Source organism: Kogia breviceps, chromosome 12 (genome assembly GCF_026419965.1).
Source record: "Kogia breviceps isolate mKogBre1 chromosome 12, mKogBre1 haplotype 1, whole genome shotgun sequence".
NCBI lineage: Eukaryota > Metazoa > Chordata > Mammalia > Artiodactyla > Physeteridae > Kogia > Kogia breviceps.
The window spans coordinates 72,163,104-72,181,087 of NC_081321.1; the positions used below are offsets into that span (position 1 = coordinate 72,163,104).

Here is a 17,984-nt window from a genome sequence, read left to right on the forward strand (position 1 = left end):
ATGTACACATATACACAGTACATACGTACCAAGAGATCTGGACTTTAGGGAGCAAAACTGTTAAATGCAAAGTAAAGCTTCAGAAATGAAGGCAGAAGACAAAGAAAGTAAGATGAGTAAAATCATATGTAATCTCCTTTTCAGGAGGGTGATCTGGGATTTAACTCAAGGCAGTAGATCTGTAAGAGTAAGCCTTTACCCTAAGGAGATCACAGCAGGCCATGTGGAGTAATAATTTATACTAATTCAAAGGGGATAGCAGAAAGATGTAGGCAGAAGGAGGTATTCTGACAGATGACAAAGTAGTCTAGTTAGCTGTCTTGCTGAAAAATAGCACCATATTATCTCTAAGTCCTTGTGGGAAAATGAGATTGAATTAGATGGTGATTAGGGGCCCTGAAAAACACCCTATAGCAATAGAAAGTGAACGTAAGTGCAGAAGCCAGAATTATCTGATCTAAAGTGTCATTGATTCTGATGATTTCTTAGAGGACGTATTGTTAGGTCATTCAGATGAGGCATATCAATCAGAAAAAAAAATGATAACCCAGAAGAGAAGCAGACAAAATCGATGGAAACAAGAATCCTAGGAAGGCCACAAGCCTGTGGCCAATTAAAATAAAAAAACTTAGAATCTTTCTCGTCTATTCATTCTGTTTCTATTTGGTCATTAAATAGTTTCTCTTGTAGAACAGAGTTTAATCTGAGTATTAGTAGTGGGTAGCATTACAGACAAAAGATGTTCACATAAGAAAGTATGAAGAATCATTTTAGATACTTAAAATAGTGGAGAAAAAACAAAGTCACCAACCAGAGAAGAAAAGTCAGAATTTTAAAGGGATATATAGGGAATAAAGGGAATCAAAAGGGTTTCATAAATTTTGTTAAATGATTTTTTGCCTCAGAAAGTTTTAACATACTAGTATCACTCTCTGCTAATAAAGTGGTATTATTATTAAAAAAAAAAAGTTCCATGCAAATGGGAATCAAAAGAAAGCTGGAGTAGCAATACTCATATCACATAAAAGAGACTTTAAAATAAAGAATGTCACAAGAGACAAGGAAGGACACCACATAATGATCAAGGGATCAATCCAAGAAGTAGATATAACAATTAGAAATATATATGCACCCAACATAGGAGCACCTCAATACATAAGGCAACACCTAACAGCTATAAAAGAGGAAATCGAGAGTAACACAATAATAGTGGGGGAGTTAAACACCTCACTTCACCAATGGACAGATCATCCAGAAAGAAAATTAATAAGGAAAGACAAGCTTTAAATGACACAAGAGACCAGTTAGATTTAATTGATATTTGTAGGACATTCCATCCAAAAACAGCAGATTACACTTTCTTCTCAACTGCACACGGAACATTCTCCAGGATGGATCACATCTTGGGTCACAAATCAAGCCTCAGTTAATTTAAGAAAACTGAAATCATATGAAGCATCTTTTCCGACCACAATACTATGAGATTAGAAGTCAATTACAAGGAAAAAAACATTAAAAACACAAACACATGGAGGCTAAACAATACGTTACTAAATAACCAAGAGATCACTGAAGAAATCAAAGACAAAATAAAAAAAATACCTAGAGACAAATGACAATGCAAACATGATGATCCAAAACCTAAGGGATGCAGCAAAAACAGTTCTAAGAGGGAAGTTTAGAGCAATACAATCCTACCTCAAGAAACAAGAAAAATCTCAAATAAACAATCTAACCTTACACCTAAAGGAACTAGAGAAAGAAGAATAAACAAAACCCAAAGTTAGTAGAAGGAAAGAAATCATAAAGATTAGAGCAGAAATCAATGAAACAGAAACAGAAAACAATAGCAAAGATCAATAAAACTTAAAGCTGGTTCTTTGAGAAGATAAACAAAATTGATAAACCTTTAGCCAGACTCATCAAGAAAAAGAGGGAGAGGACTCAAATCAATAAAATTAAAAATGAAAATGGAGAAGTTACAATTGACACCGCACAAATACAAAGCATCCTAAGAGACTACTACAAGCAACTCTATGCCAATAAAATGGACAACCTGGAAGAAATGGACAAGTTCTTAGAAAGGTATAACCTTCCAAGACTGAACCAGGAAGAAATAGAAAATATGAACAGACCAAACACAAGCACTGAAATTGAAACTGTGATTAAAAATCTTCCAACAGGGCTTCCCTGCTGGTGCAGTGATTGAGAATCTGCCTGCCGATGCAGGGGACACAGGTTCGTGCCCTGGTCCAGGAAGATCCCACATGCCGCAGAGTGGCTGGGCCCGTGAGCCATAGCCACTGAGCCTGTGCGTCCCGAGCTTGTGCTCCGCAATGGGAGAGGCCACAACAGTGAGAAGCCCGCTTACCAAAAAAAAAAAAAAAAAATCTTCCAACAAACAAACGTTCCAGGACCAGATGGCTTCACAGGTGAATTCTATCAAACATTTAGAGAAGAGGTAACACCAATTTTCTAAAACTCTTCCAAAAAACTGCAGAAGAAGAACACCCCCAAACTCATTCTATGAGGCTATCATCACCCTGATACCAAAACCAGACAAAGATACTACAAAAAAAGAAAATTACAGACCAATATCACTGATGAATATAGATGCAAAAATCCTCAACAAAACACTAGCAAACAGAATCCAACAACACATTAAAAGGATCATACACCATGATCAAGTGGGATTTATCCAAGGGATGCAAGGATTCTTCAATATATGCAAATCAATCAATGTGATACACCATAGTAAAAAACTGAAGAAGAAAAACCATATGATCATCTCAATAGATGCAGAAAAAGCTTTTGACAAAATTCAACACCCCATTTATGATAAAAACTCTCCAGAAAGTGGGCATAGAGGGAACCTACCTCAACATCATAAAGGCCATATATGACAAACCCACAGCAAACATCATTCTCAATGGTGAAAAACTGAAAGCCTTTCCCCAAAGATCAGGAAAAAGACAAGGATTTCCACTCTTGCCACTATTATTCAACATACTTTGGAAGTCCTAGCAACGGCAATCAGAGAAGGAAAAGTAATAAAAGGAATACAAATTGGAAAAGAAGAAAAACTGTCACTGTTTGCAGATGACATGATACTATACGTAAAGAACCCTAAAGATGCCACCAGAAAACTACTAGAGCTAATCAATGAAGTTGGTAAAGTTGCAGGAAACAAAATTAATGCACAGAAATCTCTTGCATTCCTATACACTAACAACGAAAGATAAGAAAGAGAAATTAAGCAAACAATTCCATTCACCATTGCAACAAAAAGAATAAAATACCTAGGAATAAATCTACCTAAGGAGGTAAAAGACCTGTATTCAGAAAACTCTAAGACACTGGTGAAAGACATCAAAGATGACACAAACAGATGGAGAGATATACCATGTTCTTGGATTGGAAAAATCAATATTGTGAAAATGACTATACTACCCAGAGCAATCTACAGATTCAATGCAATCCCTAGCAAATTACCAGTGGCATGTTTTACAGAACTAGAATAAAATATCTGAAAATGTGTATGGATAGGAGGAGCTTCAAGATGGCAGAAGAGTAATACATGGAGATCACCTTCCTCCCCACAAATACATCAGAAAAACATCTACATGTGGAACAACTCCTACAGAACAACTACTGAATGCTGGCAGAAGACCTCAGACCTCCCAAAAGGCAAGAAACTCCCCATGTACCAGGGTAGGGAAAACGAAAAAAAGAAAAAAACAGAGGCAAAAGAGTAGGGGTGGGACCTGCACCAGCTGGAGGGAGCTGTGAAGGAGGAAAGGTTTCCACACACTAGGAAGCCCCTTCATGGACGGAGACTGCAGGTAGCAGATGGGGGAAGCTTTGGAGCTGCGGAGGAGAGCACAGCAACAGGGGTGCAGACGGCAAAGCAGAGAGATTCCTGCACAGAGGATCGGTGCCAACCTGTACTCACCAGCCTAAGAGGCTTGTATGCTCACCCCCGGAGTGGGCAGGGGCTGGGAGCTGAGGCTAGGGCTTCGGTCGGATTCCAGGGAGAGGACAGGGGTTGGCTGCGTGAACACAGCCTAAAGTGGGCTAGTGCGCCATAGCTGTCCAGGCGGGAGCCTGGGAAAAGGTCTGGAATGGCTGAAGAGGAAAAAGACTTTTTCTTGCCTCTTTGTTTCCTGGTGCATGAGGAGAGGGGATTAAGAGAGCCGCTTAAACGAGCTCCAGAGATGGGTGCAAGCTGTGGTTAGCAGCGCAGATACCAGAGACGGGCATGAGATGCTAAGTCTGCTGCTGCAGCCACCAAGAAGCATGTGTGCAAGCACAGGTCACTATCCACACCTCCCCTCTCCCAGGAGCCTGTGCAGCCCGCCCAGGCAGAGACCCATAATCCAGGGACACTTCCCTGGGAAAACACAGGAGAACACAGCTCCTCAGGCTGGTGCAACGTCAAGCCATCCTCTGCCATCGCAGGCTCTCCCCGCACTCTGTACCCCTTCCTCCCCCTGGTCTGAGTGAGCCAGAGACCCGAATCAGCTGCTTCTTTAACCCCGTCCTGTCTGAGCAAACAGCAGATGCCCTCAGGTGAGCTACACACAGAGGCAAGGTCAAATCCAAACCTGAACCCCAGGAGCTGGGTGAACAAAGATATTTTTTTCCCTTTTTCTCTTTTTATCAGTATGTATGTGTATGCTACTGTGTGTCATTTTCTCTGTATAGCTTTGTTTTTACCATTTGTCCTAGGCTTCTGTCTACTGTTTTTTTGTTTCCTTTCTTTTTCTCTTAGTATGGTTTTTAGCGCTTGTTATCATTGGTGGATTTATTTTTTGATTTGGTTGCTCTCTTCTTTTTTATTACTTTAAAATTTTTTAATAATTATTTTTATTTAATAACCGCATTTTATTTCATCTTTTAAATTCTTTCTTTCATTTGTTCTCCCTTTTATTCTGAGCCATGTGGATGACAGGGTCTTGGTGCTCCACCCAGGTGTCAGGGCTGTGCCTCTGAGGTGAGAGAGCCAAGTTCAGGACGTTGGTCCACCAGAGACCTCTCAGCTCCACAAAATACCAAATGGCAAAAATCTCCCAGAGATCTCCATCTCAGCCAAGACCCAGCTCCACTCAATGACCAGCAAGCTACAGTGCTGGACACCCTATGCCAAACAACTAGCAAGACAAGAACACAACCCCACACGTTAGGAGAGAGGCTGCCTAAAATCATAATGAGGTCACAGACACCACAAAACACACCACCAGACGTGGACCTGCCCACCAGAAAGACAAGATCCAGTCTCATCCACAAGAACACAGGCACTAGTCCCCTCCACCAGGAAGCCTACACAACCCACTGAACCAAACTTAACCACTGAGGGCAGACACCAAAAACAACAGGAACTAAGAACCTGCAGCCTGCAAAAAGGAGACCCCAAACACAGCAAGTTAAGCAAAATGAGAAGATAGAGAAAGAAACACACAGCAGATGAAGGAGCAAGGCAAAAACCCACCAGACCTAAAAAATGAAGAGGAAATAGGCAGTCTACCTGAAAAAGAATTCAGACTAATGATAGTAAAGATTATCCAAAATCTTGGAAATAGAATGGAGAAAATACAAGAAACAATTAACAAGCACCTAGAAGAACTAAAGAGCAAACAAACAGTAATGAACAACATGATAAATGAAATTAAAAATTCTCTAGAACAGATCAATAGCAGAATAACTGAGGCAGAAGAACAGATAAGTGACCTGGAAGGTTAAATAGTGGAAATAATTATTGAAGAGCAGAATAAAAAAAGAATGAAAAGAATTGAGGACAGTCTCAGAGACATCTGGAACAACATTAAACGCACCAAAATTCAAATTACAGGGGTCCCAGAAGAAGAGAAAAAGAAAGGGACGGAGAAAATATTTGAAGAGATTATAGTTGAAAACTTCCCTAATATGGGAAAGGAAATAGTTAATCAAGTCCAGGAAGCACAGAGAGTCCCATACAGGATAAATCGAAGGAGAAAAACATCAAGACACATATTATTCGAGCTATGAAAAATTAAATACAAACAAAAATTATTAAAAGCAGCAAGGGAAAAAGAACAAATAACATACAAGGGAATCCCCAGAGGGTTAACAGCTGATCTTTCAGCAGAAACTCTGCAAGCCAGAAGGGAGTGGTGGGACATAATTAAAGTGATGAAAGGGAAAAACCTACAACCAAGATTACTCTACCCAGCAAGGATCTCATTCAGATTTGATGGAGAAATTAAAACCTTTACAGACAAGTAAAAGCTAAGAGAATTCAGCAACACCAAACGAGCTTTACAACAAATACTAAAGGAACTTCTCTAGGCAGGAAACACAAGAGAAGGAAAAGACCTAAAATAACAAACCCAAAACAAATAAGAAAATGGTAATAGGGACATATATATCGATAATTACCTAAAATGTAAATGGATTAAACGCTCCAACCAGAAGACACAGACTGGCTGAATGGATACAAAAATAAGACCTATCTATATGCTGTCTACGAGAGACCCACTTCAGACCTAGGGACACATACAGACCAAAAGCAAGGGGATGGAAAAAGGTATTCCATGTAAATGGAAATCAAAAGAAAGCTGGAGAAGTAATTCTCATATCAGACAAAATAGACTTTAAAATAAAGACTGTTACATGAGACAAAGAAGGACACTACATAATGATCAAGGGATCAATCCAAGAAGTAGATATAACAATTGTAAATATTTATGCACCCAACAGAGGAGCAACTCAATACATAAGGCAAATACTAACAACCATATAAAAGGAAATCGACAGTAACACAATCATAGTAAGGGACTCGAACACCCCACTTTCACCAATGGACAGATCATCCAAAATGAAGCTAAATAAGGAAACACAAGCTTTAAATGATACATTAAACAGGATGGACTTAATTGATATTTATAGGACTTTCCATCTAAAAACAACAGAATACACTTTCTTCTCAAATGCTCATGGAACATTCTCCAAAAGAGATCATATCTTAGGTCACAAATCAAGCCTTGGTAAATTTAAGAAACTTGAAATCATATCAGGTATCATTACTGACCACAATGTTATGAGATTAGATATCAATTACAGGAAAAAATCTGTAAAAACTTTAAACACATGGAGGCTAAACAATACACTACTTAATAACCAAGAAATCAGTGAAGAAATCAAAGAGGAAATCAAAAAATACCTAGAAACAAATGACAATGCAAACACGACGACCAAAACCTATGGGATGCAGCAAAAGCAGTTTTAAGAGCAAGTTTATAGCACCACAATCCTACCTTAAGAAACAAGAAATCTCAAATAAACAAGCTAACCATACACCTAAGGCAATTAGAGAAAGAAGAACAAAAAATCCCCAAAGTTTGCAGAGGAAAGAAATGATAAAGATCAGATCAGAAATAAATGAAAAAGAAATGAAGGAAACAATAGCAAAGAGCAATAAAACTAAAAGCTGGTTCTTTGAGAAGATAAAAAAAAATTGATAGGGCTTCCCTGGTGGCGCAGTGGTTGAGAGCCCGCCTGCTGATGCAGGAGACACGGGTTCGTGCCTCAGTCCGAGAAGATCCCACATGCCGCGGAGTGGCTGGGCCTGTGAGCCATGGCCGCTGAGCCTGCGCGTCCGGAGCCTGTGCTCTGCAACGGGAGAGGCCACAACAGTGAGAGGCCCACGTACGACAAAAATTTAAAAAAAAAAAAAAAAAAAAATTGATAAACCATTAGCCAGACTCATCAAGAAAAAGAGGGAGAAGACTCAAATCAATAGAATTAGAAATGAAAAAGGAGAAGTAACAACGGACACTGCAGAAATACAAAGGATCATGAGAGATCACTACAAGCAAGTCTATGCCAATAAAATGGACAACCTGGAAGAAATGGACAAATTCTTAGAAATGCAAAACCTTCCAAGAGTGAACCAGGAAGAAATAGAAAATATGAACCAACCGATCACACACAATGAAATGGAAACTGTGATTAAAAATCTTCCAACAAACAAAAGCCCAGGACCAGATGGCTTCACAGGCGAATTCTATCAAACATTTAGAGAAAAGATAACACCTATCCTTCTCAAACTTTTCCAAAATATAGCAAAGGGAGGAACACTCAAACTCATTCTACGAGGCCACCATCACCCTGATACCAAAACCAGACAAAGATGTCACAAAGAAAGAAAACTAAAGGCCAATATCACTGATGAATATAGATGCAAAAATCCTCAACAAAACACTAGCAAACAGAATCCAACAAAGCATTAAAAGGATCATACACCACGATCAAGCGGAATTTATCCCAGGAATGCAAGGATTCTTCAAAATACGCAAATCAATCAATGTGATACACCATATTAACAAACTGAAGGAGAAAAAAACAGATGATCATCTCAATAGATGCAGAGAAAGCTTTCGACAAAATTCAACACCGATTTATGAAAAACATCCTCCAGTAAGTAGGCAGAGGGAACTTACCTCAACATAATAAAGGCCATATATTACAAACGCACAGCCAACATTGTCCTCAATGGTGAAAAACTGAAACCTTTTCCACAGCGATCAGGAACAAGACAAGGTTGCCTACTCTCACCACTATTATTTAACATAGTTTTGGAAGTTTTAGCCACAGCAATCAGAGAAGAAAAAGAAATAAAAGGAATCCAAATTTGAAAAGAAGAAGTAAAGCTGTCACTGTTTGTAGATGACATGATACTACACATAGAGAATCCTAAAGATGCTACCAGAAAACTACTAGAGGTAATCAATGAATTGCCAAAGTAGCAGGATACAAATTTAATGCACAGAAATCTCTTGCATTCTTACACACTAATAATCAAAAATCTGAAAGTGAAATTAAGAAAACACTCCCATTTACCACTGCAACAAAAAGAATAAAATACCTAGGAATAGGGCTTCCCTGGTGGTGCAGTGGTTGAGAGTCCTCCTGCCGATGCAGGGGACATGGGTTCGTGCCCTGGTCCAGGAAGATCCCACATGCCGCGGAGAGGCTGGGCCTGTGAGCCTTGGCTGCTGAGCCTGTGCATCCGCAGCCTGTGCTCCGCAACCAGAGAGGCCACAACAGTGAGAGGCCCATGTACCGCAAAAAAAAAAAAAAACCAAAAACCTAGGAATAAACCTGCCTAAGGAGACAAACACCTGTATGCAGAAAATTATAAGACACTGATGAAAGAAATTAAAGATGATACAAATAGATGGAGAGATAAACCATGTTCTTGGACTGGAAGAATCAACATTGTGAAAATGATTATACTACCCAAAGCAATCTACAGATTCAATGCAATCCCTATCAAACTACTACTGGCAATTTTCACAGAACTAGAACAAAAAATTTCACAATTTGTATAGAAACACAAAAGACCCCGAAGAGCCAAAGCAAACTTGAGAAAGAAAAATGGAGCTGGGGGAATCAGGCTCCCTGACTTCAGACTATACTACAAAGCTACAGTAATCAAGATAGTACGGTACTGGCACACAAAAAAGAAATATAGATCAATGGAACAGGATAGAAAGCCCAGAGATAAACCCACGCACATATGGTCAACTTACCTTTGATAAAGGAGGCAAGAATATACAGTGGAGAAAAGACAGCCTCTTTAATAAGTGGTGCTGGGAAAACTGGACAGCTACATGTAAAATAATGAAATTAGAACACTCCCTAACACCATACACAAAAGTAAACTCAAAATGGGTTAAAGACCTAAATGTAAGGCCAGACACTCTCAAACTCTTAGAGGAAAACATAGGCAGAAAACTCTATGACATAAATCATAGCAAGATCCTTTTTGACCTACCTCCTAGAGAAATAGAAATCAAAACAAAAATAAACAAATGCAACCTAATAAAACTTAAAAGCTTTTGCACAGCAAAGGAAACCATAAACAAGACGAAAAGACAACCTTCAGAATGGGAGAAAGTATTTGCAAATGAAGCAACTGACAAAGGATTGATCTCCAGAATTTACAATCAACTCATATAGCTCAGTGTCAAAAAAACAAACCACCCAATCCAAAAATGGGCAGAAGACCTAAACAGAGATTTCTCCAAAGAAGATATACAGATTGCCAACAAACACATGAAAGAATGCTAAACATCATTAATAATTACAGAAACGCAAATCAAAACTACAATGAGATATCTCACACCAGTCAGAATGGCCATCTTCAAAGAATCTACAAGCAATAAATGCTGGAGAGGGTGTGGAAAAAAGGGAACCCTCTTGCACTGTTGGTGGGAATGTAAATTGATACAGCCACTATGGAGAACAGTATGGAGGTTCCTTAAAAATCTAAAAATAGAACTACCATATGACCCAGCAATCCCACTACTGGGCATATACCCTGAGAAAACCATAATTCAAAAAGAGTTGTGTACCACAATGTTCATTGAAGCTCTATTTACAATAGCCATGACTTGGAAGCAACCTAGATGTCCATCGACAGATGAATAGATAAAGAAGGTGTGGCACATATATACAATGGAATATTACTCAGCCATAAAAGGAAACGAAATTGAGTTATTTGTTGTGAGGTGGATGGACACAGAGTCTGTCATATAGAGTGAAGTAAGTCAGAAAGAGCAAAACAAATACCATATGCTAACACATATATATGGAACGTAAAAAAAAAAAAAATGGTCATGAAGAACCTAGGGGCAAGATGGGAATTAAGATACAGACCTACTAGAGAATGGACCTGAGCACACGGGGAGGGGGAAGGGTAAGCTGGGACAAAGTGTGAGAGTGGCATGGACATATATATACTTCCTAATGTAAAATAGATAGGTAGTGTGAAGCAGCCACATAGCACAGGGAGATCTGCTCAGTGCTCTGTGGCCACCTACAGGGGTGAGATAGGGAGGGTGGGAGGGAGGGAGACACAAGAGGGAAGAGATATGGGGATATATGTATAACTGATTCACTTTGTTATAAAGTAGAAACTAACACACCATCGTAAAGCAATCATACTCCAAAAAAGATGTTGAATTAAAAAAAAAAAAAAAGTGTATGGAGACACAAAAGACCCCGAATAGCCAAAGTAGTTTTGAGGGAAAAAAATGGAGCTGGAGGAATCAGACTCCCTGACTTCAGACTATACTACAAAGCTACAGTAATCAAGAGAATATGGTACTGGCACAAAAACAGAAACATAGATCAAAGGAACAGGATAGAAAGCCCAGAGATAAACCATGCACCTATGGTCAAGTAATCTATGACAAAGGAGGCAAGGATATACAATGGAGAAAAGACACTCACTTCAATAAGTGTTGCAGGGAAAACTGGACAGCTACATGTTAAAGAATGAAATTAGAACACTCCCTAACACCACACACAAAAATAAACTCAAAATGGATTAGAGACCTAAATGTAAGACCAGATACTATAAAACTCTTAGAGGAAAACATAGGAAGAACACTCTGACATAAATCACAGCAAGAGCTGTTTTGATCCACTTCCTAGAGTAATGGAAATAAAAACAAAAATAAACAAATGGGACCTAATGCAACTTAAAAGGTTCTGCAAAGCAAAGGAAACTACAAACAAGACAAAAAGACAACCCTCAGAATGGGAGAAAATATTTGCCAACGAATCAACGGACAAAGGATTAATCTCCAAAATATATAAACAGCTCATGCAGCTCAATATTAAAAAAACAAACAACCCAATCCAAAAATGGGCAGTAGACCTAAATAGACATTTCTCCCAAGAAGACATACAGATGGCCAAGAAGCACATGAAAAGCTGCTCAACGTCATTAATTATTAGAGAAATGCAAATCAAAACTACAATGAGGTATCTCTTCACACCAGTTAGAATGGGCATCATCAGAAAATCTACAAACAAGAAATGCTGGAGAGGGTGTTGAGAAAAGGGAACCCTCTTGCACTGTTGGTGGGAATGTTAATTGATACAGCCACTATGGAGAACAGTATGGAGGTTCCTTAAAAAACTAAAAACAGAATTACCATATGACCCAGCAATCCCACTACTGGGCATATAATTCAAAAAGACACATGCACCCCAATGTTCATTGCAGCACTATTTACAATAGCCAGGTCATGGAAGCAACCTACATGCCCGTCTATAGACAAATGGATAAAGAAGATGTGGTACATATATACAATGGAATATACTCAGCCATATAAACGAATGAAATTGGGTCATTTATTGAGACGTGGATGGATCTAGAGACTGTCATACAGAGTGAAGTAAGTGAGAAAGAGAAAAACAAATATCGTATATTAACACATATATGTGGTACCTAGAAAAATGGTACAGATTAACCCATTTGCAAGGCAGAAACTGAGACACAGATGTAGAGCACAAATGTGTGGACACCAAAGGGGGAAAGTGGTGGCGTTGGTGGTGGTGTGATGAATTGGGAGATAGGGATTGACATATATACACCAATATGTATCAAACAGATAACTAATAAGAACCTGCTGCATAAAAAAAAAAATAAAATTCAAAAAAAAAGTATTCAACTATTGACTAATCATAAAAAAAGCAATTCAATGAATAAGACATTTTTCTATATAAATCAAGCATAGTATAATAATACATGTTAAGTATATTCAGATTATGTAAATGACAGATTTAAATATTAAGAATCTAAAAATTTATGTTTTATTCAAGTTTATATAACAGACACTCATCAATACTGTTCAACTCTTAAGTCCCTATGTGGTAAATATAAATAGAACATTATTTAATGGCTAAAATCTTTCTCATAGTAATTCTTAAGTCTTTAAATATTCAAAATATTCATACTACATCCTATTACACTTCTAGATTTGTGGTATAAGGTCCTAACAGACCTACCCTCCCACATTTAACAAGTGAATACAAAAAACTACTACATAAAAGTTCTAGAAAATGAACAAAAGCAACAGATTTTGGAGGGGACTTGAAACTTGGAAGACAGGACTAGCAAGCAGTAAATTTGTTGTTTTTAAGGCTTAACTGAGAGGGCAAGCTGCAGTTCCAGTGACCTGTCTTCTTTCTGGCCTAAAAACCAGAGGATAGGGTGCAAAGCCACAGAATCATGAGAGGGGAATTCCAGAAAGAAAAGTACCAACAAAAGGGATCTTCACATTCTGAGCTCTGCCAGGACTCAAGCTGACTGTTAAAATAGTAAAATGGAGATGACAGAAGAAAGTATCAGTGAACTTGAAGATAAATCAATGGGAATTATCCAACTGGGAACAGAAAAGATAAAAAATTAGGAACAAAAAAATGAACAGAGACTCAAGGAGTTGTGGGACAATATCAAAAGGTCTAACATGTTTCACTGGAGTCCCAGAGAGAATGAGGCAAAAAAATGATTGAAGAAATTAATGGCAGAAAACTTCCCAATTGTGGTGAATAGCATAAGTGAACAGATTCAAGCTCAGCAAACCCTAAACAAGCTACACACACACACACACACACACACACACACACACACACACACACACACACACACTTGGCACATTGCAGTCAAACTGGCGAAAACCAAATAAAAAGAGAAAGTTTTGAAAGTAGCCCAAGAAGAACTACACATTTCATACAGGAGAACAATGGCTCAAACGACAAGAAATGTTTCATCAGAAACTGTGGAGATCAATGAGAGTGGAACAACATCTCTGAAGTGATGAAACAACAAAATAAAACCATTAATATAAAAATAACTTACATTAACTAGTCTTTCAAGACTGGGAATAATTAGAGATGTTTCCCCTCCTTTAATATCAGGATCTTTCTGCATTTCCTTAATAGCTTGCAATATTTCTTTCATACCTTCTTCAAGTTGCTTATTTTCTTCAACTAATTCTTTTACTAAAATGAAATATTTTTTTTACTGAATGAATAGATTTTTTTACAATTTACACTATGCTATATAGATGACAAATATTTCACATACAGTAAAAATAACCCATTTATAAAATGCAAATGCAAATAGATGTACAAAAAATTCAACTATAAATCCAATGTGTGAATAATGAAGTTAAATCGTACACCTATTTAAATCCTGTGCATATACATATATATCTCATGGCTGAAAGAAATAAATCAAAAGCATACTTTGCCTTTACTTTATATTAAAAATTTCTTAAATTTGTTTTTCTAACTGTACTTTCATTAGAGAACAAAAGAGAAAAATACTTATTTATCATCACAATAAATTCAGATTAATAACATGCTCTGAAAATGAATATAGCAAGGCAAACCAAATAGATGAATGAGAGACTAAAGTCTATACATTATAGAGTTAGTTAAGGCTAAAACAGACTAGAAAACAGAACGTAGTAGAGTCCTTTCAATCCCATAATTTTCAGTACAGACTAAATAAATAAGAAAAATAAAAGATAATAGTGACTTACATTTATTCTGAAATTTGACTATTATTGTTCTACTTCTTTCTAAATCTCTTTCCTTTTCAATTAGTTCTCTTGAAAGAAATTCATTCTAAACAAAACATAAAGAGAAAAATATTGATTTTTTAGAAAAATGACAATAGTTTATAGTTTTGAAGTTTAAAGAAGTTTGACCAATTGAGTTAACACACCCACAGCAAGCTACAGAAATGTAGCAGCACTCACAAAAATAAAATCTAAAAGGTAAAGCAGATAATGATCCTCCTCCCACCTTCTCCCTCCCCACCCCCACATCCATGGCAAAAGGCAAACAGATAAGGAAGGTTTTTGTCTTTGGCACCACAATCATCTCTTTTAATGATCTGCCTTTACACTACCCAGTTCTGCCTGGCTTCTATGACGTTCAAGCTCTATTTCTGCATTTTTACTTTGTGCTTCTTTGATCCATAAATCCTGTGCTATGGCTTCATTCTAAAGAAACATTTAGTAAATTAGGCAAGTCAATGAGTTCATTTCAGTTGTACTGCATTTTTAGATCTTTTAAAATACAGAATGTGTATAAATTAGTGTTAATGTGCAAACATAAAAGAATTCTTATTATAATTGCTACTTATCAAATTTTGTTAGAGAAGTCATAAAAAATAATTTTTAAAAAAATCCCAGGAATGTAATTTGGAGGAGAGCTCACCTGAGATCTAAGAAATACTAGTTCTGTCCATAGCTGTTCTATAAGATTTGCAAGTGGATCTATTTGAGATAATTTTGATTGTGCAATAATTGGCACAGGGTCCAGAACATTAACTTCAAGTTTACTTTTTGAAATCTCTGTACGGGTACTTCACTTTTTCCTACATCTTCTTTGAAATTGGTATCAGTGTAGTTTATTGGGGTACAAACCTGTACATCTTCTGATGTTGCTACTTGTGATTTCGCCACATCACCTCTATTTTCATGAATTTGTTGACAAAGTATTGCAGAGTTTTGCCTAAGTGATAACTTCTGCATTAAGTCTGAAGCTGTTGATAAGGCTCGTAAAGAAGAATCACTTTTTTGTGTGAAATTAGTCTTCTCAAGTGCCTGATGGCTTCCTGATACTTTCTTCATAGACTCATCAGAAACAGGGTATAAATGGTCATTTATTTCTTCATGATTCTCCCTTCTAAAGGTATTGACTAATGATTCTAGATTTGTTAAAGACTGTAGACAGGGTGCTTTAAAAATCTCCCTTATTCTAACAGTTTCTGGAGGTGAAATATTATCATTCACTTGTATAGATGACGAATGTCTAGTTAAAGAGACAAAAGGATCTACTTCACTTTCTACACTATGACGAATTTCAGATAACATTCTTGATAATGATCCTATGGTCATATTCTCTTCAGGCTCATTCTGATATGACTGTGGAATATTGAATGATGGTCTCCCATGCAGCAGCTCTACTTTATCTGAACTCCTAATCTGTATTCAGAGTAAATAATGTCTCATTAATGAATCTTGGGATTGACAGGTTATTGAAATAAAACAGTTTCCTTTTATTTAACAAGTATAAAAAGAAGCAATGTCCAAAATGAGATAATGGGGGCAGAAATGCAAGCCCTGATAATATTTTTCTTTATTCTCTTCACCATAGCAGTACCTTACTATTTACCTTTGATTGTGCTTCACTCATATTTTTGAGGCTCATGAAATCAAATTTTCTTTCTCCCATTTTATTCTCTTGAGAAAAGTTTTCCATTAGGTTCAGGTCCTCAACAGTTAATCCTACATATAAAATAATTAACAAATGAGAAACATAAAAATAACTCTGCTATTATTTCAGTACTTTAACTCTTAAAAACTAGAATAAAGTTTTAACTCAAACAAAATGTAGAATAATTATTTCCAAAATCCTTGATCTATATGTAGCCTCCTATACAACTTCCTGATTTAGCTCACTTTTAATAAGACAGTAATAAGTTGTTTATTTTTTTATATTGAGCTCCATGAGCTGTTTGTATATTTTGGAGATTAATCTTTTGTCCGTTGTTTCATATGCAAATATTTTCTCCCATTCTGAGGGTTGGCTTTTCGTCTTGTTTATGGTTTCCTTTGCTGTGCAAAAGCTTTTAAGATACAATGGAATATTACTCAGCCATAAAATGAAACGAAATTGAGTTATTTGTAGTGAGGTGGATGGACCTAGAGTCTGTCATACAGAGTGAAGTAAGTCAGAAGGAGAAAAACAAATATCGTATGCTAATGCATATATATGGAATCTAAAAAAAAAAATGGTATTGATGAAACTAGTGGCAGGGCAGGAATAAAGACGTAGACATAGAGAATGGACTTGAGGACACAGAGGGGGTGTGGGGGGAAGCTGGGGAAAAGTGAGAGTAGCATTGACATATACACTACCAAATGTAAAATAGATAGCTAGTGGGAAGCAGCCGCATAGCACAGGGAGATCAGCTCAGTGGTTTGTGATGACCTAGAGAGGTGGGATAGGGAGGGTGGGAAGGAGGCTCAAGAGGGAAGGGATATGGGGATATATGTATGCATATGGCTGATTCACTCTGTTGTACAACAGAAACTAACATAGTATTGTGAAGCAATTATACTCCAATAAAGATGTATTCAAAAAAATAAATAAAATAATATAAAAATAATCTTGGGCTTCCCTGGTGGCGCAGTGGTTGAGAATCTGCTTGCCAATGCAGGGGACAAGGGTTCGAGCCCTGGTCTGGGAAGATCCCACATGCCACGGAGCAACTAGGCCCGTGAGCCACAACTGCTGAGCCTGTGCTCCGCAACAAGAGAGGCCGTGACAGTGAGAGGCCCGCGCACCGCGATGAAGAGTGGCCCCCGCTCGCCACAACTAGAGAAAGCCCACGCACAGAAACTAAGACTCAACACAGCCAAAAATAAATAAAATTTAAAAAAAAAAAAAGAAGGGGAGAGTGTACAGGGGTAGGAGAAAGACAGAGAACACTCAAGTTGTAATTATAAAAAAAATAATAATAATCTTAAAAAAAGATAATGAAAAACAATTACAAATTTTATCTTCTCTATCATTCTTTTCCCATATTAATAAGTACTAAAATAGTTAAAAGACACATATTAAGAAAGTAGATAAGAATCATGAATAATGACTAAATTGCTTAATACACTAATAAATTACGAAGTTTTGCCCTTCTAGAAATTTTTGATGTATTGTACTATAGACAGCATAATGCTAAAAACACAAAACAAAAACAAACAAACAAAAAAACCTCTATTATTCATAGATACCTGTGGGCTTGGGCCAAGTTAGAAAAAAATTGCCTTTTCTATGGTCTTACAAAAAAGCACTATAATAGCTATTAAAAAATAAACCAACTGTTCTCTTTATATCATGTAAGAGAAAACAAAACAAAAAATTGTTAATTTTTATTCAATAAAACATTACTTTCACTTAGTAAAGAATAATATACAATTAAAGCTTCCGATGCATAGCTTTTAAGGAAAAAGAAAATATTAACAGTAATATATATTGACAAAAATTACTGTTTTATCATTACTAATCACAACATACTAGAAATTAATACAGACTATACTGTAAATTTTTCAAAAGTCCATGATTCTGATGTTTGT

At 37.0% G+C, this 17,984-nt stretch overlaps 1 protein-coding gene across 1 annotated transcript in view; it reads right to left on the reverse strand.

The window, feature by feature from the left end:
- The window catches only part of CEP290 (centrosomal protein 290), a 98,970-nt gene that overhangs the window by 59,060 nt on the left and 21,926 nt on the right, over positions 1–17,984 (reverse strand). The window contains exons 18-20 of the mRNA XM_067009839.1: positions 16,024–16,136; positions 14,382–14,466; positions 13,694–13,836 (exon numbers count right to left, since the gene is read on the reverse strand). Coding sequence (XP_066865940.1) covers positions 13,694–13,836; positions 14,382–14,466; positions 16,024–16,136 — 341 coding nt within the window. The remainder of the gene's footprint in view (positions 1–13,693; positions 13,837–14,381; positions 14,467–16,023; positions 16,137–17,984) is intronic.